This window comes from Kogia breviceps, chromosome 2 (assembly GCF_026419965.1).
Source record: "Kogia breviceps isolate mKogBre1 chromosome 2, mKogBre1 haplotype 1, whole genome shotgun sequence".
NCBI lineage: Eukaryota > Metazoa > Chordata > Mammalia > Artiodactyla > Physeteridae > Kogia > Kogia breviceps.
This window is the reverse complement of record NC_081311.1, coordinates 26,567,072-26,588,917: the sequence shown is the minus strand read 5'-3', so window position 1 is coordinate 26,588,917 and position 21,846 is coordinate 26,567,072. Positions and strand designations below refer to the sequence as shown.

General features: G+C 46.3%; 1 protein-coding gene across 3 annotated transcripts in view; it reads left to right on the top strand.

Moving 5' to 3' along the window:
• The first annotated feature begins 448 nt into the window (after nucleotides 1–448).
• SUFU (SUFU negative regulator of hedgehog signaling) overlaps nucleotides 449–21,846 on the top strand; it is a 112,074-nt gene continuing 90,676 nt past the window's right edge. For 2 of the 3 annotated variants that reach the window (XM_059054125.2, XM_059054121.2), the window contains exons 1-2: nucleotides 527–895; nucleotides 5,415–5,549. In XM_059054125.2, the coding sequence (XP_058910108.1) occupies nucleotides 714–895; nucleotides 5,415–5,549 (317 nt within the window). In that variant the 5' untranslated portion in view covers nucleotides 527–713. Of the gene's footprint in view, nucleotides 896–5,414; nucleotides 5,550–21,846 lie in introns of all 3 variants that reach the window. The other variant, XM_059054122.2, reaches the window with a different exon arrangement.

The following is a 21,846-nucleotide window of genomic DNA, read 5'->3' as shown; positions in this document are numbered from 1 at the left end:
GTGTTGGGTCTTTGTTGCGCTTGCTGCGAGTGGGGGCTTCCCTTGCGCAGCTGGGGCTCTAGGCGAACAGGCTTCAGTAGTTATGACGCACGGGCTTAACTGCTCCACAGCACGTGGGATTTTCCTGGCCCAGGACTTGAACCTGTGTCCCCCTGCATTAATACGCGGATTCTTAACCACTGCGCCACCTGGGAAACCCCTGTCAGATACATGTTTAAATCCTTCTGAGCAGCGTGTCATCATAACAGTGACAAGCCCTTTGTCGGCACACTTCCCAGGGCTTTCACGGGACCCTAGCACCTCAGAAGGATGCCCCAATATCTCTTTGTAAACCTGGGTTCCTCCTAACACTAGGGGGAGGCCAAGAGCCTTGGGACACCCCCCGGCAAACCTGGGAGAGAGAGGCGGGACCTATTGTCAACTCATGCCTTCCCCACCTGTGACTGGCACAGACACTAGCCAATGGGTGCCGGAATAGGTCAGGCCGGCGCCCCGCCCCCTGAACGCCCCGCGGCCCCCGAGGCACCCTCTGGCTGTCTCTGCCGCGGCTACGGCCTGGGCGGACGGTGCGCCTTGCGCAGGCGCGAACCCTAGACCTCGCTACAGCCCCCCATCGCCTCCGGGAGTCGCTCCCAGGGAGGTCGCCTGCTGGCGCGTCAGTGCTCTCTCCCTCGTCTGCCCTCCCCGGTCCCCCCAGCACCCTACGCGCCCCGATGGCGGAGTTGCGGCCTAGCGGCGCCCCTGGCCCCACCGCGCCCCCGGCCCCTGGCCCTACAGCCCCTCCGGCCTTCGCCTCGCTCTTCCCCCCGGGACTGCACGCCATCTACGGAGAGTGCCGCCGCCTTTACCCAGACCAGCCGAACCCGCTCCAGGTTACCGCTATCGTCAAGTACTGGTATGCCTTGGGCCGCGGGGAGACGGACAGGGGCGGGCTGAGAAGGGTTAAAGCGCTGGGGCCAAGTAATTTGTGCGGGAATAGGAGGGGGAAGGAGAATGGTTAAAGCACTTGGAAGAAGGGCTTTCTGCTGCGAGGGAAGAAGTTAAGGCTCAAGTTAGGAATGGGGACAAAGGGGTTAAAGAAGCCAGTGGGTAGCGAAGAGTTAGCGAGGGAGGAGGGGATTGAAGGGTTAATTGGGATTAGGAGAATAGAGTGAATTGGGGGTGTGGGTAGGAGCGGCGGGGGGAACGATAGGAGAGAAGGAACTGTAAACGTGGTGAAAGGAGGGGGCGCCTGTAGGGGGTCATTAGTGGGCGAGGGGAAGCCGGGGGTGGGGGGCGGCGGCTGAAGTGGGATGGGGGAGGCGAGGCGGGGCCTGGGGAGTATCTGAGAAGGCTTTGGAGCCGCGCGGCTGGAGGAGCTCAGAGGGCACGAGACTGCACAGGGTAGTGGCGGGTGGGGGTCTGTGGGTTAGGAGGGGAGCAAGTCGTGAGCGTTGTGCTTTTGAAGGGATGAGGAGGAGGTCTCTTTTTGATACCTTCCCGATGAGCTCAGACATTCATATCAGTGCCGTGCTTTTGCGTTTGAAGTTTGGCGGAGCAATTTTTCCTGATAAACTTTCTGCTTACTCTGCACAGTTCTGTTTCTCCATGCAGAGCTTCTTCTGGCTCTGCAGCTGCTTTGCTTTAGGTCACTGTCTAGAACAGAGGCAGACAGGGTCAGGGAGATCCATGGTTTGGCTCAGAATTGAAGGAGACTGCAGTAAATGATGAAGACCTGGGACTTGGACACGGAGGATCCTGCAGTGAGATGTTAAGAGGAGCTTGGTGGTCCAGAGCTTCCAGATATAGGCAGCAGTTCCTCAGGGAAGCTGAGGGTAATGCTCAAGTAGGTCTGTTAAGATCAGACCTGTGTACAGATGGGCTGCCCCTGGGGAGGAAATGGTCTTTTCTAGTTTCCCATTTCTTTTGCAACTTGTCTCTTCCTGCCCCCTCTGGGCAAAACAAGTGTTATAGGGACTCTTCTTCATGGTCTTTCTGGACCAAAAGTTGACTGAGAATTAATTGAATCTGTCCAAAACCACATTCGTGCAGGCACTGTATTAGATGAGCCCCTTCATTGACTCCTGAAAGACTGTTCAGGCAGCTGCTTGGGGTGTGGCCAAAGGGGAGGTACACTCAAAGGGGGAAGTGAATAGAATGGATGTCTTTGCTGGTTACCTTTCCCTTTAAGAGTGAGTCTTTTTCCTCTGTGACAACCCCTTTCTTCTTCTGGAGATGGCAGAAGCTAGGCTGTGTAGGGCTGAGGCCAGCTCCCTGTGTCTGTGGGAGGATGTGAAGAGGCTGACAGTGTGAAGGGCCTGGGGAGCAGCCACCTGCTCCTTAGGGAGAGCCACGGGAGCAGCCTGCCTCTGTCTGGTAGCCAGGGGGAGGTGTGGCCAGTGGTACAGTTCTCTCTGGCAGGCACACTGTTCTTTGGTTGAGAGGAGTTTTTCAAGAGAGCATCTGAATACAAAGCAGCCCTTGATAACTTAATCACCCATATTTAAATATATTGTACCACTATATTTAAATATGTATAGTGATGGACTCTATTGGGATGTGTCATAAGAAAAAGGGGACCTGCCACTGCCATGCTGTTTGTTCAGGCCTCATTTGAGTATAAGGAGAAATCCCTATGCAGACTTGGGCAACTGTTATTACGTCACCTAAGTGGCCATGAAGCATAGAGTTGTGTGTAAAAGGTATTGAACAGGTGCAAAGGACTAAGACTGGTTTGGGAACCCTTTATTTTCCCCCCATCTCCCCAGGAACCTTTCTGTTTTCATCTTGTTGCAAGTTTCTTAACCAGGCCAGGACTTATCTTAAAAGATGGGCCAGGGCTTCCCTGGTGGTGCAGTAGTTGAGAGTCCGCCTGCCGATGCAGGGGATACGGGGTCGTGCCCCGGTCCGGGTAGATCCCACATGCCGCGGAGGGGCTGGGCCCGTGAGCTATGGCCGCTGAGCCTGCGCTGCTCCGCAACGGGAGAGGCCACAACAGTGAGAGGCCTGCATACCTCAAAAAAAAACCCACAAACAAACAAACAAACAAAAAAACCCAAACCAAAACAAAAAAAGATGGGCCAGCATCTAATGACGAATAAAAAGGATTGTATAGCACTTTGTGGAATTAGAAATGCTGCCTAGATGAAGTAATATATGAGAGGGAACAGCTCAGTGACTGGTTCTTTCTAAGATTTGGAGGGGGTTGCATAATTAAGATCCTGAAAGTAATTTACTGATAACCCTCACAATTGGGATCCCACAGTCCCTCTTCAATTTTCATAGCAGGATGGCTGACTGAGGCTGCCTCAGTTTGGCTGTGGCCCAGGGTACCTTGGGATTCTTTTTCTTGTGACAGAAGGGTGGCTCTTTGACTAGTGGTCCCTAGCCAACAGGGACATCCTGGTTGAAAGCTGAGACATGAGTGATCAGGTTGCTGAAGTAGAACCAGTGCCCTAGGGCCACTCCACTCTAGCAACCTCCCTGTGGAGTGAATGAAGTCAGGTGTTCAAGGACTTAAGTTGAGGGATGATCTGGGTCCTGGATAACATCTTTTTCTAAGATGTATTTTCCACGTACTCATCTGCTTCCCATCAGGTCTCTGAGTGAGTATAACGGAATGCTCTGTGCTTAGAGATGAGGCTGATTTTGTCCGACTCTTGGTCATTCTCTGCAGTTGGAGTTTTAAGATAAAGCCTCTCTCTTTGATGAAATACCCTCTGGGAGACTTGGCCACAAAGAGGGCTGCCAGGGGTGTGGTAGATGGAGCATGGAAGAGTGGACGCAGTTTTGCCACTTGCTGCTGGATGGACCTAGGCTGAAGGATGGGCAGATATGGAGCCTGTAATCATTCCCACCTGTTCCAGGGATCTGCAGTTATCACGAGGTCCTTGCAGGGGTAGCCGCCCTTTCTTTCCTCTTTTTCCCGACAAACTTTTCTAAGTCTAACTGGTTGTGGAATTAGATGAGTTGGCGAAAGCAGAGTTAAGGAAAGACATGGAGATTTGTCCCTTTTCCTAATCCACACAGTTGAGATTCTAAGCTATTTGTAGCAACTTTCTTACAAGTCCTATAAATAACTTAGCATTTCCTAGCAGAGAATAAGGATTTCTACAAAGGCAAATAACATCCTGGCAAAAGAGGGTGAAACCAGACCTACTGGTTTTAAATAGTGTTTGAATTGCATTGTACTGGCATCCTTGCTGAGATCACATACATGTAACATGTCTTTTATTTGGTTGTTGGCATTCCTTCAGCGTACGATCCCAAATGCAAAGTGTACCCCATCCTTGTCCCAGGAGCAGGCAAAGTTTTTGCAGTCTGTGGAACAGTCAGATGTCTGAGGCAGCTCAAGTGCAGTGTTTGTGGGCTAAATGCAGACTTCCTTCTGCTGATGGTTTCCATGTAGTCTTGTTTCTCAAGTCTACCAAGTTTTCCTATCCATTCTGAAGAAAAGCAGGGTTTTTTTTTTTTTTTTTTTTTAAGAACACTAATTACTCTACTAAAGGGAACCCTTATTGAATTAAATCCTCAGAGTGAGCTAATGGCTGAATCTCTTCCTCAACTGCCTCTCTGTTGGAATTATGGGGGAAGTCTAATGTGGTTCTCAGAGGCCCCAAATCATTTAATGTTCCCGCTCTACCTTAGAGGCAGCTGTGTCCCGGGATCATCTTCCAGATGCAAGAGCTCATAGGGTTCTCAGCCTGGCTCCTGCTTCATTTCTCTGCAGAGCCAAGCTAGCCTAAGTTTAGCCTTTGTCACTTCCATGATAAAAGACCAGTTTTGGTCTGGGGGGTGTGGGCTGGGGTCTGGAGGCATTGAGTCTGTTTAGAACAAACTGTAATTAACATAGGGCACAATATAGTCTTTCAGGAATTAGCTGTCTAAGAGGCAGGAGTGGAGCTGAGCCTCTGCTTCCAGTAACAATGCCCATTGGGGATGATCAGGATGGTCTTTCAACAGAGGCCAATTGATTGACTGATGTGCTTCTTGCCTTGAAGCTGGGTGTGTTTATAGGCACCATGGAAGAGAGATAATCCCTGCCAATCCCACTTGGGATTGGTAATTTGAAACAGGAGGAAGCCAAAGGGTCAACCAATCAGTCTGTTTTATTTCTTTTTTTGTTGTTGAATTTTATTTTATTTATTTTTTTATACAGCAGGTTCTTATTAGTTATCCATTTTATACATATTAATAAGTCTGTTTTATTTCTGAAGGAGGTTCTACCTGTTGGAGATAGGAGAAGGGAGCCTCTTGTGCTTATGGAATTGGGCTGCCTGCCGCTGCCCATGCTTTGGTCTTATCCTGGAGAGGTGTGGCCTCCCTGTAGTTATCTTTTACCCCAGGTTCCTCTAGGTTTGTAAGGCAGAGCCCCTCAACTTCACATTATCTGCTTTCAGGCTCACACTGACACTCCTGTGTTTTGTCTTTTGCAGGTTGGGTGGCCCAGACCCCTTGGACTATGTTAGCATGTACAGGAATGTGGGGAGCCCTTCGGCCAACATCCCTGAGCACTGGCACTACATCAGCTTTGGCCTGAGTGATCTCTATGGCGACAACAGAGTCCATGAGTGAGTGTGTACACTTGCCCTTCCATCTCCCTGTTCCTTAGCCTTGAGCCTTATTTCTGAGGTTTTCCTGAGCAGGGGTGATAGTGTCATAGTCCCTTGAGATTGGCATTTCTCACGTGGAACATCTGGGTTTCTGCCTTCTGCCTGTACCTCCTTGTGCCAAGGTGGTCCAGGTCATCACCTGAGCTCTGCTTATCTGGTGCGGGAAAGTGTTGGTGAGCAAGAGTTCCAAAAACATCAGGTTTTTCCAAGCTTTTTCTGATGTTTGAGCTGAAATGACAGGCAGCACAGCTATGACCCAGATCTTGGGTTGATTCCTCTAGGTCTACTTCCTTTTTTCCCCTCTAGCTTATTATGAAAAATTTTAAACAAGAACAACGTTGAAAGAATTTTACAGTGAACACTCATGTACCACTACCTAGATTCTACCATTAACATTTTATTCTACTTGCTTTATCATGACTATATCCATCTCTATCCCTCTGTCGATCTTACCTACTTCCTTTTAACCTGCAGTTATCTGTGCTCAGATCAGCTGCAGTACGTTTTTTTTTTTTTAACATTTATTTATGTATTTATTTCTGGCTGTGTTGGGTTTTTGTTGCTGTGTGTGGGCTTTCTCTAGTTGCAGCAAGCAGGGGCTACTCTTCATTACGGTGCGGGAGTTTCTCATTGCGGTGGCTTCCCTTGCTGCGGAGCCTGGGCTCTAGGTGCGTGGGCTTCAGTAGTTGTGGCTCACGGGCTCAGTAGTTGTGGTGCACAGGCTTAATTGCTCCACTGCATATGGGATCTCCCTGGACCAGGGCTTGAACCTGTGTCCCCTGCATTGGTAGGTGGATTCTTAACCACCGCACCACCAGGGAAGTCCCTGCAGTACAATTTTTATCCTAGTCTTTCTTCCATTTGCTGCTCTGTAATACTTCTAATTCCTACCTGCCTCCCCTACTTCCCTCTATAATCACTGAATTTAAACACATTTTAATATTAAGTTAAACATTGTCAGTTGAAAAAATAGCAACAGTAATAATAAAAGCTAACAGTTAAGCATTGATTATGAGACAGGTACTCTTCTAATCACTTTATATATATATATGTATTAACTAATTTTATTTTCACCACACCCTAAAATACTGGTAGGTACTAATATTTGCCCCATTTTACAGTTCAGGAAAGTGAGACACAAAGAGATTCTATAATTTGCTTAAGGTCACACAGATTGGAAGTGGTGGAGCCAGGATTCTAACACAGGGAGTCTGGCTCCAGAGTCCATACTCTTTTTTAAATAATTAATTAATTAATTAATTAATTAATTAAGTCTGCATTGGGTTTTCATTGCTGGGCATGGGCTTTCTTTAGTTGCAGTGAGCGGGGGCTACTCTTCGTTGTGGTGTGCAGGCTTCTCATTGTGGTGGCTTCTCTTGTTGAGGAGCATGGGCTCTAGGCACACGGACTTCAGTAGTTGTGGCACGCAGGCTCAGTAGTTGTGGCTTGCAGGCTCTAGAGCGTAGACTCAGTAATTGTGGCACACGGGCTTAGTGCTCCGCCTCATGTGGGATCTTCCCGGACCAGGAATGTCCCCTCCATTGGCAGGCGGATTCTTAACCACTGCGCCACCAGGGAAGTCCATGATTTCTCTTTCTATTATGTCCTTTTCTGTTTTTTGTTTTGCATACTATCTTTTTTTTGCCTCTCATATCATCTTTTTGGTATCTTGGTGGTGGCTGCTTAGCGTGTATAGATTGAAAGAGTAGCAGGGCTCTTCCTACCTTGCCTCAGCGTTAAGAGATTGATTCTGGAGATGATGATGCTATAATGAGGAAGAAGATGATAATAGTCATTTTTTTGTTTGGTCTTTGTTTTAGTTCTATTATCTTCCATCATCCTGTCAAATGCTTTACAATCTTATCAGGTTCTTTTGTTATCTCTCTTTTTTACATGAGGAAACTGAGTCCCTTGAGGGGATAAATGAATTGTCTAAAGTCACGCCTCTAGGCTGTAAAAGAGCTAGGATTGAATTGAGCTGTTCAGAGTCTGAGCTCTTAACCACTAGGCTATACCACCGCTCTGATCACAGGCCCAACCCAACTTCCTCTTTTCTCTTGTTAAGCTTGGAGGCCCAGGCCCCATCTCCTCACTGATCACGTGTCAGGAGCAATTCCTGGGCCTGCCTTTATAGCCTTCCAAACATATCCATTGCAATGTCAGCCGAAGGCTTTGGAAACAGGGAATTAATCTTGCCTGAATCAAGACCCTGCATTGCATTATTAATAATGGAGATAGAATAGCAAACAGATGCAGGGAGTAGAGGGACTATGCTGGACTTTAATTTATATTTTTAATAAGAACCTGCAGAGGATATTTAGTGCAGCTAGCCTGTACCTTTTTGTTGACAGATTTATTCCAGTTAAAAGAATACTGTTTTCTATGTGGCCTAAAGATTCTTACAGTCTACTGCTTATGAGGTATGAGTCTAAGGCCCAAATGACATAAAGAACATAATTGAGGAAGTCCCATATTTCAGAAAGGGCAACCTCTGAATTTGAAAAAGGGCCTGTCTTTGTTTAGCAGTACCCTCATATATGTGTGTCATATCTATGTGATAAAACACTTTGATATTCAGATGTCATTCATGACAATAGTGAGACCTCCATTTGGGCTTTCACCCTACTCGAGCCTAGTATTTTCTGGTATTAAAACCTGCCACTAGAAGGACGTGGAAGGAATGTTCTTGGATATTTACCCAGTTCTGGTCTATGTTGCAGAAGTCAAAAGTACCTTTGTAATTGGCCTTGTGCTGGTGTGACTGGTCTCTTCTCGATCCTGGTAAGTTTCTTGAAAAGTTTGCTTTTCCAAACATTTCATGTGGCGAGCCCTCTTTAAAACTGATTCATGGATTCTCCTATAATTTAGGGCTTGAAACTGAGGTCAGAAAGTTGAGTGTTCTATCACCCAGCTTAAGTGCTAAGAGGTGTTGAATTGGAATTATGGCAAATGACTCTCTGGCAACATTCTTCTTACACTGCCTTTGACTTCTCATTCAGTGAAAAAAAGGGCAGAAGCCTTGGTTCATTTATTTAGCATTTATCAAGTGCCGAAGTCCTATTTTGTACCAGACACAGAGCACCATAATAGATGTCTTGGGGATAAGATGCCAAGATAAAATTCCTGTCTTAAGGAGCACATGTTGTAGAGGGAGGATAAATGTAAAGAGATAGTTACAGTACTGGGTAAATAAATGCTTCAATCCATGATGTAGAACATGTTCTGGGAGCACAGTGGAGCAAGTGACTTATATAGTCAGGCTGCTGGATTGGAAGATGCTCCAGGGAGGAAGTGAAGTTTGAGAGGAACCTTGTAGGAAGGGGCTGGGGTGAGATCTGCAGTCTGACACCTCTAGGGCACAAACATTCACTTTTGGAAAGGAGAGGAGCTTTCAAAATCTTCTAGCCCAGTATTTCCAAAATTTTTAGTGCTGCCTTCATAACCTCTGCCACCTGTAATATATTACCTACTTTATGTTTTCTTTAAATTAACCTCTCCTGATATAAATATATTTTTAAAAGTTAAATCACTACCATATATGGAAACCAATATCACTTGCTGTAATTTAAAGGTAGTTATGGAAGTAAACACAGTGATAACAAAGCAATATTATTAAATTCTAGCTTAATATAGTGGCCTGTCACAGAAGATTCTAAGCCTGAGGCCAGCTTTCTCTTTGTTCAAGAGATTAGTAAGTACGAGCAAGGTATTAAAAAAGACATGCTAATACCAAATAGAACCTGGCCCTAGCTATGATTAAAAAAACTGAAAGACAGTTGAGAAGGGAATTTTTTTTTAAGTATGATTCAGTATTATTTCTTGTCACAGACAAATGGGAAACACTGATCTAGTCCATCTCCCTTAAATTGTGCAGTTTAGAAAGTACAGTAGCCTGCCAAAGGCCATACAGCAAGTTAATGAGAGCAGCAGTGTCTCCCAACATCTAAAATGTTCTATGCTAGATAAACGACAAGGTCCTACTGTATAGCACAGGGAACTATATTCAATATCCTGTAATAAACCATAGTGGAAAATAATATGAAAAAAGAACGTATATATATAAAACCGAATCACTTTGCTGTATACCAGAAACTAACACAACAATGTAAATCAACTATACTTCAATTTTTAAAAAGTGTAAAAAATAAAACGTTCTATGCTTTCTTTCAATGTACGGGGCATTGTTTGTCTTTAAGGTAATAATATAAGCAAACTTTTTCATTTTAGTTTTTACTATATTGCAGGTTAATGCCAAGTTCTTTTTCTTTTTTTCTTTTTTTTTTTTTTTTGTGGTATGCGGACCTCTCACTGTTGTGGCCTCTCCCTTCGCGGAGCTCAGGCTCCAGACGCACAGGCTCAGCGGCCACGGCTCACGGGCCCAGCCGCTCCGCGGCATGTGGGATCTTCACGGACCGGGGCACGAACCCACATCCCCTGCATCGGCAGGCGGACTCTCAACCACTGCACCACCAGGGAAGCCCTAAGTTCTTTTTTTTTTAACATCTGTATTGGAGTATAATTGCTTTACAATGTTGTGTTAGTTTCTGCTGTATAACAAAGTGAATCAGCTATACATATACGTATATCCCCATTTTTCCTCCCTCTTGTGTCTCCTTCCTACCCTCCCTATTCCATCCCTCTAGGTGGTCACAAACCACTGAGCTGATCTCCCTGTGCTATGCGGCTGCTTCCCACTAGCTATCTATTTTACATTTGGTAGTGTATATATGTCCATACCACTCTCTCACTTCATGCCAGCTTACCCTTCCCCCTCCCTGTGTCCTCAAGTCCATTCTCTACATCTGTGTCTTTATTCCTGTCCTGAGTGCTAAGTTCTTTATATAGAATTATCACTTTATATTATCCTCATAGTGATCCTGTGACATAAGGAATTCTTATTACCTCTTGCTCATAGATATAGAAATTTAGGCTTAGAGAACTTAACTGCACAGGTGGTAAATTGATAATCAGTTCTAACAACCCCAAAACCTATATTCTTAGCTATTGTTCTGTATTGCCTTTCCATCTTAATCAGTCAACAGCATTTATTAAATGCCTACTGTGTACTTCTTCCCATTAAGATCTTTCTTTATCCTCACAGCTTGTTGAGGACAGGGACAGGCAGAAGCCCAGGGGTCCCCTGCATTTCTTCTTGCTCCTGGAAGGCTTGCTTCAGTGAGCAGAAGGGGAGCAGCCCCATACTGGTAGCCTGGAGAGAGGAGAAGAGTAAGCTGACTGGATGAGCCCTGGTTTGGCCAGGTCCATCCAAGTTCTTTCCCTATTCACAGTCACTGAAGGAAGTAGGACAAGAGAGCACTTGTTTGGATTAAAGGTTCTTAAGAGGCTGTTTCTAAAGTTGGAGAGATGGAATAAGTTGCAGTTTGGGGCAGCCACACAGGAGATCAGCGTGCTTTTCTAGGAACCCTAAGGCCACGGCCAACTGACTTCAGCAGCAGAGACTGTGCTGATGCTCTTCCCCCCAGCTTGGGAGGTGTGAGACAGCTGAGCTTCAGCTGCCAAGTGCTTGTCGGAAGACTGCAGCTCTGGCCCTTCCCTTTGTGGCCAGGCAGCTGTGGACTGGAATGTGCGGATTTGCAGAGCTGTGGAAGAGGGGGGCTTTAGCACCACTCTCCGTGAGGATTTCTGGCTGTCCCCGGTCCTGCCAGCAGCCCTGGCTAGACCCAAACTACAGGGGGCCTAATCAAGGCACAGGAGGCTGGCTAGTTGCAGAGTGTGTTTGTGATCTCAGGCAGACTTCCCTGGTGGGATTCCACTGCGCAGGTCATCTGCTGTATGCGCCGGGCTGGTTCCAAAGACAGCCTTTGTGTGGTGTTGGCCTGCAGGCTGGCAGCTCCACAGGGTAGAGCCCACACCTCAGCTCTACCTCCATGGTCGATCTGGGCTCTGCCCCACAAACGCTGGCCTCTTGGCAGGTATGTCCATGGAGTGTAGAGTTGTTCTTGCCCCCTTGGGGCCTGGAACTGCTGCTGACTGGCTCCCCATGGCTGCCTCTGCTGGGCTGGTGGATAACCTCTTTTTCCCTTTGGGTTTCTCCCATCTGGGGTCTGCACTGAATGAGTTATTTATTAAAACACTGGATACAGATTAACTTTTCCACTTGTTGTTTTGTGTGGCTTTGGTCCCCTGCAGTTGGGAAATGCTAATTTGCCTTCCTCAAAGCTTGGTTGGCAGGAACTTTTTAACATGCCATTTCATTCCCTGGGGTTTCCAGTGGAGATTCTGCCTTTGCCGTAACACACCTGTCCAGGAGTGTGGTCTCTCCTCTAGTTGGCCTTTGCTTTCTTTCCAAAGCTCTCTGGAGACTGACAAGTGGAATTCCTCTCTAAGCCACCCACAGATGGCAGGTCCCAGCTCTCCCCCTAGCTGGGCACAGCAGGCCGAGGAAGAGCTTTGTAGGTTCACTGGAAGGCAGGCCTCCCTGAAACTTTGGTCCCTCTCTCTGTTTTTCATCTCAGAGGTGTTTAGTTTTAGGCTGATTGTGTGAAATGGTGGTACTCTCTGCTAAGGATAGGGGACCTGGGCTACCTAGAAAGAGTGGGGCACCCTTGGTCTTGGCCTGGGGTGGGAATAAGGGCCAGCAGTGGGGATAGAGCTCTCCCTGAGGCTGAAACCATCACTCGGGGCTGGATTTCAGGCCCCAAATCTCTGAATTTTGAAATGTTGAGAATTCCTTTTCTTTTGTAACCACAGGAAGACCTGAGGCATTGTGGGGTTCCTAGCAGATCTGTGTGGGTGTGTGGCTTCATCCTTTGTAAAACATTTCATTTGCAGCATGGATTCTCTCTTCCTCCATGGTGTAGAGATGCTAAATTCTCCGATTCAAGGAGTCAGTCCTTCAGCAGTTAAGGGCGCAGTTGGGAAGAGATTCCTTTAGCTGGCCCAGTCAAACTTACTTAAAAGTCTGAGAGGCATGATTATTCAGGAGTGACTGCCAGGCTGTCAGCATTGGGAGAGTTCTCCTCTTCCTGCAGAGAGAGGCAGAAACTTGGAAGCCTTTATGGGTTTGATGTGATCAGATCTCTCAGCCCCCGGATTCTTCCCTGCCAGCCCACCCTTTTAGACTCCCATCTTCCACGCCGCAGCTTCTCCGTGCATGCTGGTTCTCACACCTGCCGTGTTCTGGGTCTGGGTTTGCCAGCATCTCCTTTGCCTAGCATTCTGACTCAGAGGTCCTGACTCAGACTTCGGCCTTTGGCTCCTAAATTCATTCCTCTGTCCTGCCTTTGAGGTCTCCCAGTCAACTACGTTTCCTGTTTCAGTAGCTCCGTTCTGATGTCTGGTCCTAAGAAGTGTGTGGAGAGCTCTTGTCCTCTCTGACCCGAGTCCCATGGGAGTGGTCTCCTCACCCCTGCACATACTTTCAAAGCTCACTGACCTGCTGCCGAGCTCTCCGCAGAGCACCAGGCTGCGCGGCACACCCCACCAGCAGAGCTATTTTGAGTCCCAGTACAGGCAGAACACTGGAGAAGGTGATGTGTTTGGGTGGGGGACAATGAGGAGTCATACCGAGCTTCTGCCCTTGAAAAAAACCAAGATCTGCTTGATAAGAGATGGCAGAGTCCCTGGGAAAGAAGGCGACAGTGAGGATTGGGGCTGGAAGCAACTTTAGGCTTTGCCTGACTTCTGTGACTTTGTGGCTGTCTCCCCTCACCCTGTGGTCCTCAGTGCTTCATTAAAACATGTAATAATAATTGCAAACTACTTGTAGCTCTTACTGTGTGCAAGGCACTATTCTAAGTGTTTTATATAAATTCATTTCATCCTTACAACAGCTCCATGGGGTAGATATTATTAATCTTATTTTACAAGGAAACTGAGGCACAGAGATGTTAAGGAAATAATCACCCAGCCAGGGAATGCTGTTGCTGGGCTATCAACCTGGGCAGTCTGGCTCCAGCAGTCCTCACCCTTCCCTTCCTCTACCTGTGTGGGCGTGTGGAGGAAGGTCCCCCTTTGGACCTCTATTACTATCGTGCCCCTCAGTTCAAAGGTATCTTGGATTAATGGAGTGTGAATAGTTAAGCAGGAAGAGCTTTGTAGGGGAAATGTTGAGCTGGGTGTTGAAGCAACTTTGTAGAGAAGAAAGAGTTCTGTCGGGTAATGGCAAGAGTGTAGGTGATAGGATCCTGTGTCAAATTCAGGTCAAGGCTTCTGCAGCCTTACTGTGGTCATTTTAGTAAGTTGCCAGGAAAGTCTGCTCTTAAGAGCACAAAGGTGATGCTTCTGGCTTGGATGTCAAGTTCACATGGTCATGCTTCCTGTGTGGTCACGGATGTGCCCAGCATTCCCACAACCCAGAGCATATGTTGCCCAGAATGTGTGGACTATCTGATCATTCTCTCTGGGGAGGAGGTATAGAAATGAGGAACACTTCAAAGCTGGGAGTACCCATACCTTCTAGCTGAGGTGTCTGTAGGGCCAACATGGGAAGGATTTTTGTTCTGAAATAAAGTTGTCTTGTCATCCTGCAGAGTGACATAACCAGCAGAGGATATATTTTTCCTCTGTCCTTATATCAATGCAGACTGTCATATCATTGTTTAAAACATTTGAATTCCTGTACCGTGGGTCCCCTGCATATGAACGAGTTCCACTCCGAGAGCACATTCATAAGTCAAACTTGTTTGTAAGTCCAACAAAGTTAGCCTAGGTGCCAAACTTTTACAGATAACACCAGACACGTGAACTAACTTAGGTGATCATACAGCAAACGCACGTTCGCATCTTAGAAAGTTCGCAACTTGAAGGTTCATATGTAGGGGGCTACTGTAATGGTTTTTTTTTAATTAATAGGCTTTATATTTTAGGGCAGTTTTAGGTTTTTAGAAAATTGGACAGCCCAAAGAGTTCTCCTATACCCTTTCTCTCCTCTGCTTATAGTTTCCCTTGTTACTAATTCCCTTGCATTAGTGGTATATTTGTTACAATTGATGATCCAGTATGGTACATTATTACTAGCTAAAGCCTTCTAGTTTACATTATGGTTCACTCTTTTTGTTACATAGTTCTGTGTGTTTTGACAAATACATGTCCTGTATCCACCATTAGAGTATCGTACAGAATAGTTTCACTGCCCTAAAAATGCCCTGTGCTTTTTAACCTTTCTTCCCTCCTCCCAGACCCCTGGCAACCACTGATTGTTTTACTGTCTCTTTAGTTTTGCCTTTTCTGAAATGTCATGTAGTTGGAATCATACAGTATATAGCCTTTTCAGGTTGACTTCTTTCACTAAGCAATGTGCATTTAAGGTTCCTCCATGTCTTTTTGTGGCTTGATAGCTTATTCCTTTTATCACTGAACAGTATTCCATTGTGTATATATACCATAGTTTATCCATTCACTTATTGAAGGATATCTTGATTGCTTCCAGTTTTTGGCAATTTTGAATAAAGCTGCCATAAACATTCATATGTGGGTTTTCTGTGGACATAAGTTTTCAACTCATTTGGGTAAAATTGCTGGATCACATGGTAAGACTATGTTTAGCTTTGTAAGAAACTACCAAACTGTCTTCCAAAGTGGCTGTACCATTTTGCATTCCCATCAGCAATGAATAAGAATTTCTCTTATTCTGTGTCCTCACCAGCATTTGGTATTGTCAGTGTTTTGGATTTTAGCCATTCTGATGGGTGGAGTGATATCTCATTGCTGTATCAATTTGCAATTCCCCAGTGACGCATGATGTTGAGCATCTTTTCATAGGCTTATCTGACATCTGTATCTCTTTTCCAGTGATATATCTTTGTTTTTGTTCGTCACCTCCTCCCCCTCCCCATTCTACCCCCCCCCCCCCCCCCCCGCCAAACACAAAACCCCTTTTTCTTATATCATGGGTTCAGACAGTGTTTTCTGGTATATTTTCCTTTTGACCAGTTCTCAAGCCATTAAGTGAGTTAGTTCCCCTGAGTAGGTACTGGGTCCACATCTGAATCCCTCCATCTCGGTGGATTTTAGCTGGGGCTGGCCCGTGTGTTCTGTACCTTCTTTTCCCTAGTGATGGTGTCTTTCATAAAGTCTGTAGCTGGTACTGGGTAGGCTGGTAGCCTACAACGTCTATCCCAAGGTTCAAGATTGATATGCCCTCCAGTACAAACACTACGAAGACTGGTGTGCAAACTTGTCCAACAGTAGACCCTGGCAAGCTTAATCTTGTCTTAGATGAGAAAGGAGTACATCAGGCTCCTTGAGGCCCCAGCCAGACCTCAAACTCTGTTTTAGCTGAACCAGCATCAAGAAGACTCTTTAAAGTCCAAAACTTTGCTGGCCTGTACTTTTCCTGTTCCATCCATTATTGTTGTCACTTTTTAGTTATAAATTTGCGTTTTTTCATTTACAAAGACAGAGAGTTGAACCATTTTACCAAAAATGTTGGAAATTTAGAGAAGGAAGAAAAAAAATCATCCATAATCCTATCACCTTTTGTTTGGGATCCTACGTCTGTCCTCATGATGATTTCTGTAAACAGCTCATTGTGAGTGATGCTGTGCCCAGTGTATGCAGGGCCTCTGTCTTATGTGAGTTTCTCAGTTTGAGACTAACATCTTCCAAGGCTTCCTTAGTACTTGGCTCATGCTGTTTTCTAAAGTCAGCTGGCCCACGGCTGCTAGGATTTCCAAATTCTGAAAACAGCACTTTTGCTTGGGTTGATGGCTTCTACCCATTGTCATGTTGCATTAACTACATCTGGTTTTTTTTGCTGCTTGACTTCTCACGGAAGGGAAGAGCGGTTGAGGTAGTATATGTACCAACTGTACTGGCCACCCACCTCTCAGTTAATACCTCCATCCTTTTAATGCAAATCACCGTGCATGGTGGTGGTAGTCCTGAGAGTGTGTGTTGTTCCTGTTGTTGTTTGCCCCTTAGAAAGTTAATCAGTGATTAGATTTGGTGATCACCGTCATCTGGAAATTAACACCACAAGCCTCCTTGTCTCTCCCTTTCTTGGGTGTGTGGATACAGAAGACTGAGACTGGGCTTACAGTGTTCCCAGGTACCCAAGTTATACAGAAAGTTCACAAGTATAAGCACAATTGCCAAAAGATAGGTAAGATCCTTCTCAGGTAACTGCCTGAAATAAATGAGCTACCGTTTAGGACTTTTGAGGCATCACACGGAACCTCCCTGCCTCCTTTTCTGCAGTCTGTCCCTTGAGGCCTAGTGGGGGGCTCTTTGCGAGCAGGAGTCCTGAGGCTCAGAAATGAGGCCAGGCCTTTATTTGGGGTTGGGCTATTTCCCTATTTGTAAGTGAGAACATGGGTTCATAGCAGCTGCTCAGAGGGATGTGGTTCACTGGACTCCAGGCCCTTAACTAGCAGGTTAGTATAAGCTGGTGGCCTTCAGAGGTCCTTTACCTTCCTACTCCCTCCCGTGTTACTCAGGCTTCTTGAGTCCCCGTCATAGAACCAGCTTTGCCATAATGAGGCCAGTCAAGATGTTTTTGTTTTTCAAGTGCTGACCTCCATGTGATGCCTGGAGGTGCTTGGAGCCTTGCCTCTGACCACCAGTTTCCCTTACTCTGATCTCAGGCCTTTCCGCATGAGGTTAGGAGCTCAGGAGCCATGCCTGTGGGGAGGGGTAACTACTAGAGAGTGGGGCCTGGCCCAGGCTGCCGGTCCCAGGGGATCAAGCTGGCTGGCTGCACTTTCTGCCTGTGATGGATCTGACTCGTACATGCTTCTGAAAAGCTTGATTGGTTAGAGGACAAAACAATGAAATCTGACAACACCATGGCTTGCCCTAACCCCTTCTTCTTCCCGTTCTGGCTTTTTCAATATATTGGGTTGCAGACGTGCTGGATTCCCGCCCTCCTGGAGCCAGTCTGGCAATTTTTCATTCCTGTAGCCAGGGGTTTTGCACAGAGAAAAGGCCCAGAAGGAAGGCAGTAGATGAGCAGGGAGCCTTTGGGGTTGGAGCTTTACAGGAGCATTGCTAATGTGGATCCCTTAGTTCTGTGCCAGCTCTGTGGCTGGGGGCAGTGTCCATACCATGTCCCTCCTCTGCCATCCAGTGGCCTCCAGTCTCACTTTAGTAATAGCCAAAGGCCATTGCTGCCAAGATTCTTTGATCCACCTCATCCCCTGCTGCTCTCCTTCCTCACTGTGCTCCACCCACTCTAGTCTGCTGCTGTTCCTCCAAAGTGCCAGGCAGTCTCCTGCCTCAGGGCCTTTGTACCTGCTCCCCCCATGTCTAGAAAGCTCTATTCTCAGATAGATTCATGCCTTACTCCCTCACCTCCTTAGGTCTTTCCTCAAATATCACCTTTTAGTGAGACCTTACCCGACCTCCTTATTTAGAATGGGAACCCTGAACCCCCCTCCATGAAGCACTATCACCTGCTTAATTTTTCTTTAAAGCACTTATGACCATTTACCTTATTTTACTTAGTTGGCTTGTTTGTTGTCTGTCTGCCCGCCTTCCCACTACAATGTAAGCTCCCTTAGGGAAAGGATGTATACCAGCTTTATGCATTGTTTCCCCGGTGCATCAACAAATATTTGTTGAAGGAATGAATAAATGAAAAACTAAAAAAAACCTTGCTTTGGAATTTCTCTGGCTGTTGGGAAAGCATTCTCACAGCAGAGGCAAAGAATTCTTCTGGCCCAGCACCAAGTCTGAGCGTTTAGCTCACTTGGGGATTTCTTCAGTTTGGACCCACGTACTTGTAATAGGGTTGCTACTCCATGGGCATTTTCATAGGAGTCAGAGCCTTTCTCTGGGAGGAGGTGTGTGATTTTGGTAAAAATGTCGGAAGCTTGCTTTATTGGGGTGGAGGAGAACCCCCAGCACGTAGCACGGTGCTTGGTATATGATAAGCCCTTAATTGATTTCCTGAAGTGTTTAGTGCACATTACCTTTTAAATGCTGGGGCTATCGTGGGAGCAAGACAGGCAAGATTTCTGTTTTCATGGATTTTACATTTTAATAGGAAAAACATGTAAAAATAAGTACAGTTTTAGATAGTACAGGTGCCGTGTTAAAAATAAAGCAGGGAGGATGTGCTGCAGATACCCAGGTAGAAGTAGGGGTTGAGGTGGGTGGAGAGGTTGCGTTTAGCAGGTAATCAGTGATGGCTTTTCCTTGAAGACACATTTGAACTGAGACTTCCGTGACAAAGTGGCAGCCAGGGCTGTCACGTCTTGCAACTCTAGGGGCACCGTTCATATTATTCAGTGCAATTTGTGCTCCCTGGAGTTGTACAATGCTCTGGTCACCCAACCATGTGAAGATTGTAGGCAGTGAAAATTGTTAGTTCAGAGGCCCTGAGGTAGGAAGGACCTTGAGGTGTTCAAGGAACAGAAAGAAGGCCAATATGCTTGGGGCTTGGTGAGAAGAGGACAGCAGAGCAAGATGAGGTTGGAGGGTTTAAAGACAATACAAAGAACGTGACATTCAACAAATTTTCTGTTATCTGTTGACTGATGAGGGAAGCAAAGGGATGATATTATGGGGGCAGGAGTGGGGTTTTAGGAAACTTTTGTGGGAATTTGGAAACTCAGCACTGGTGTGAAGACAAGAGAACAGAGTTGAGTGATGGTTTTATTTCCCTAAAAAGGAAACAGCAAAGTGGCTCAAAGGAAATACCATTAAGATATTTGAGTCTAACTTTGGCAGTGACTAAGAGGAAAGCTCATTGCTTTTTATTACTGTCTTATCTTGTTTGTCATTGAACGTCTCAGCCTGATTATCTCTTTGGACAGAAATGGGAATATTATTATCATTTAGCATTTGCTCAGCTATGACATGATGTGCCTGTGTACAGAACACACAATAAGTACAATCCTTGCTCTTGGGGAACTGAGATGCTGAAAACGATCTGTTTCTTCCCATTACCCTCTTTCAGGTGTCTCGATCTGGGGTGGCCGACTTCCCAGAGTCCTGGAGGCTAGTGGGTGGACAGAAAGTCCTTGGGCAGAACGCCCTGGCTCTTGGGTCTGTAAGAAGCTCCCAGGCTGTACACCTGTGTGCAGACGGCACCTCGCTCCCCAAATCAGACTGTGATCTTGCCGCCATTGGCCTAGCCTATCTTTTTTTTTTTTTTTTTTTTTTAAAGATCTTTGTATAGATGCTGCTTTAGCCCAAAGCCAAGAGTGGGGGCTGTCATAGTGATGCCAAGAAACTCAAGCACCAGGCTCTTCCTTGGCCCAGAATTCCTATAGAGCATGGGGCGGGCTTGGAATCCCTCTGGGGACTGACCTTTGGGTTCTTTGGTGGTGGATGGGAGTAGAGGAAAGAAGGTACGGTCGGTCTCCAGTAGGGGAGGGTGATCAGCTTTCACCATTCTGGAGAGAAAGGGTTGCTGCTCTTGGCTTGGTGCTTTTTGTAGATTCAGTTCTCAGTCTGGGAAGCTCTTTGCTCACTGAAAGCCCAGGATAGAGTTAAGCCACCCTAAGTGTTGGGAGCCAGGTAGTTTGTTTAGCTGGGTTCTCAGCTAAATCAGTCCTGGGAGCTACTGTTTTTAAACTTGAGGAATGCTGTGGGAACATGGTACTTGGCTTCCAGCAAGGGATCTCAGGAAACATCTACTTGAGTAGGCAAATGCATTCCACGAGTCTGTAGTAGAAAGAGTATCTGCTACTCAGAGTTAAAACTCAAAGGTGCCTGCCCTGCATTGTAGCCTCATCAGAATCCCAGCTTAGTGTGAGGGTGCAGAGTCTCAACTGATATGGTTTTTCTCTTTCTTTCTTTCTTTCTTTTTTTCCCTTCCTTTAAGATTGTGCAAAATTAATATAATATAGCTGGAAGTGTTTTAAAAATCTTAACTATCAGAATATTACCACATAAACATACTGGAAAAGAATTTTACAAAGTTTTATTACATCGAATAGTACTTGTGTAGTCACCAAACACCATTTCAAAACAGCTCATGAAGTATCAATAATTGTGAATTGTTCAAAATAAAAACATAATCTTTGCACATGTTTATTTTGTAATTGTTTACTGAATTCTGTTGTAATGGCTGTCACTCAAAGCATGGAAGCAGTCAGGAAGAATCTTGGGCCTGGTTTGAGGGATCCAAGGTCAGGAACTTGGGCAAAGCTGGAAGATCCAGGCAGCTCTTGAAGGACAGGGCTGATTAAGCTGCAGAGTCTAGAGGGTAGGGAAGCTAGTGGCATTTGCTGTTGTTCTCAGGGAGAAATGATGAGCAGGACTGCTTCTACTGAGCACCAAGGAAGGGAAGGATGAATACTGGCTTCTCTGTTTGGGTACTTGCTGGTGCTGGATACTGTGCCATCCATTAACAGCCTCCCAACTTCCAATATGAAGCAAATATTCTTCTCCCAGTTTAATAGGTGAGGAGACTCCAGGGCACATGGAAATTAACTTGCCCAAGGGTCAGCTAGAAAGTGGTGGAGCTGGGCTTTGTGTCAGCTCAGGTGGCCTCCACTGCCCGTATCCTTGCCTATGTCACTGGACTCTTCTCTAGTATCTTATTAGGACCCTAAGGTAGTACAATTTTGTACAATTTCTGCCCTAAGTCCACCCTGGGTTCAGAGGGTTCAAAGAGCCCTAGAGCCCAAGACTAAGAATCTCTTGTGTCTCCCTCCTCACTTCCCAACTTCCCTGCACTGCTGGGCCGGCTCACCACTCTGCCTAAGCCCTTCAGCTCATAACTTTGGGCTGGCATTTGCCTCCTTATCCCTTGCCCAGTATTCTAAATCTTGTAAAACTTTGCCTCTTTTCTCAGATTTAGTCTAGTTAGTAAATATTTTAGTCTCACTCTGTTCCCTTGTTCAGCAAGCCTTCACTGAGCACTTCTTTGCCAGTCACTGGTGGTGCAAAAAGCAGCAAATCCAGTCCTAATGGGAGAGCTAGGAAGGCAGTTACAGTACAGCAAGGAGGGTCCTGTGATGGTGGTTTGCACAGGAGTAAGGAAGAGTGGTAGGTGCCCTATATTGGTCAGGGTCTCAACAAGAAAGAGTTTGGTTCCTTCAAAGTAGGATAACTGGGGGAGGGTTTGTTTATAAAGGAAGAGCACCATAGAGGATAGTGCAGTAATGCAGGGCTAGTGGTTGGCTTGGCTGCTGCTCTCCTAGTGCTGAAGGGACCAGAGGAGGGAGTGAGATTTGAGAACCTAGAAGGAAAGAGTTGTGTAGAGTGTCTCCCCTCAGAGTGACCTTTAGCACTAACCTTCAGTCGAGGAGCATGGCCAGCCTTAGGTAGTCTCAAAGGGAGGGAGCCCCGATCTCTCTCTCTCCTCCCTCCCTCTGATTTCCTTTAGGGCTTCCACTGGCTG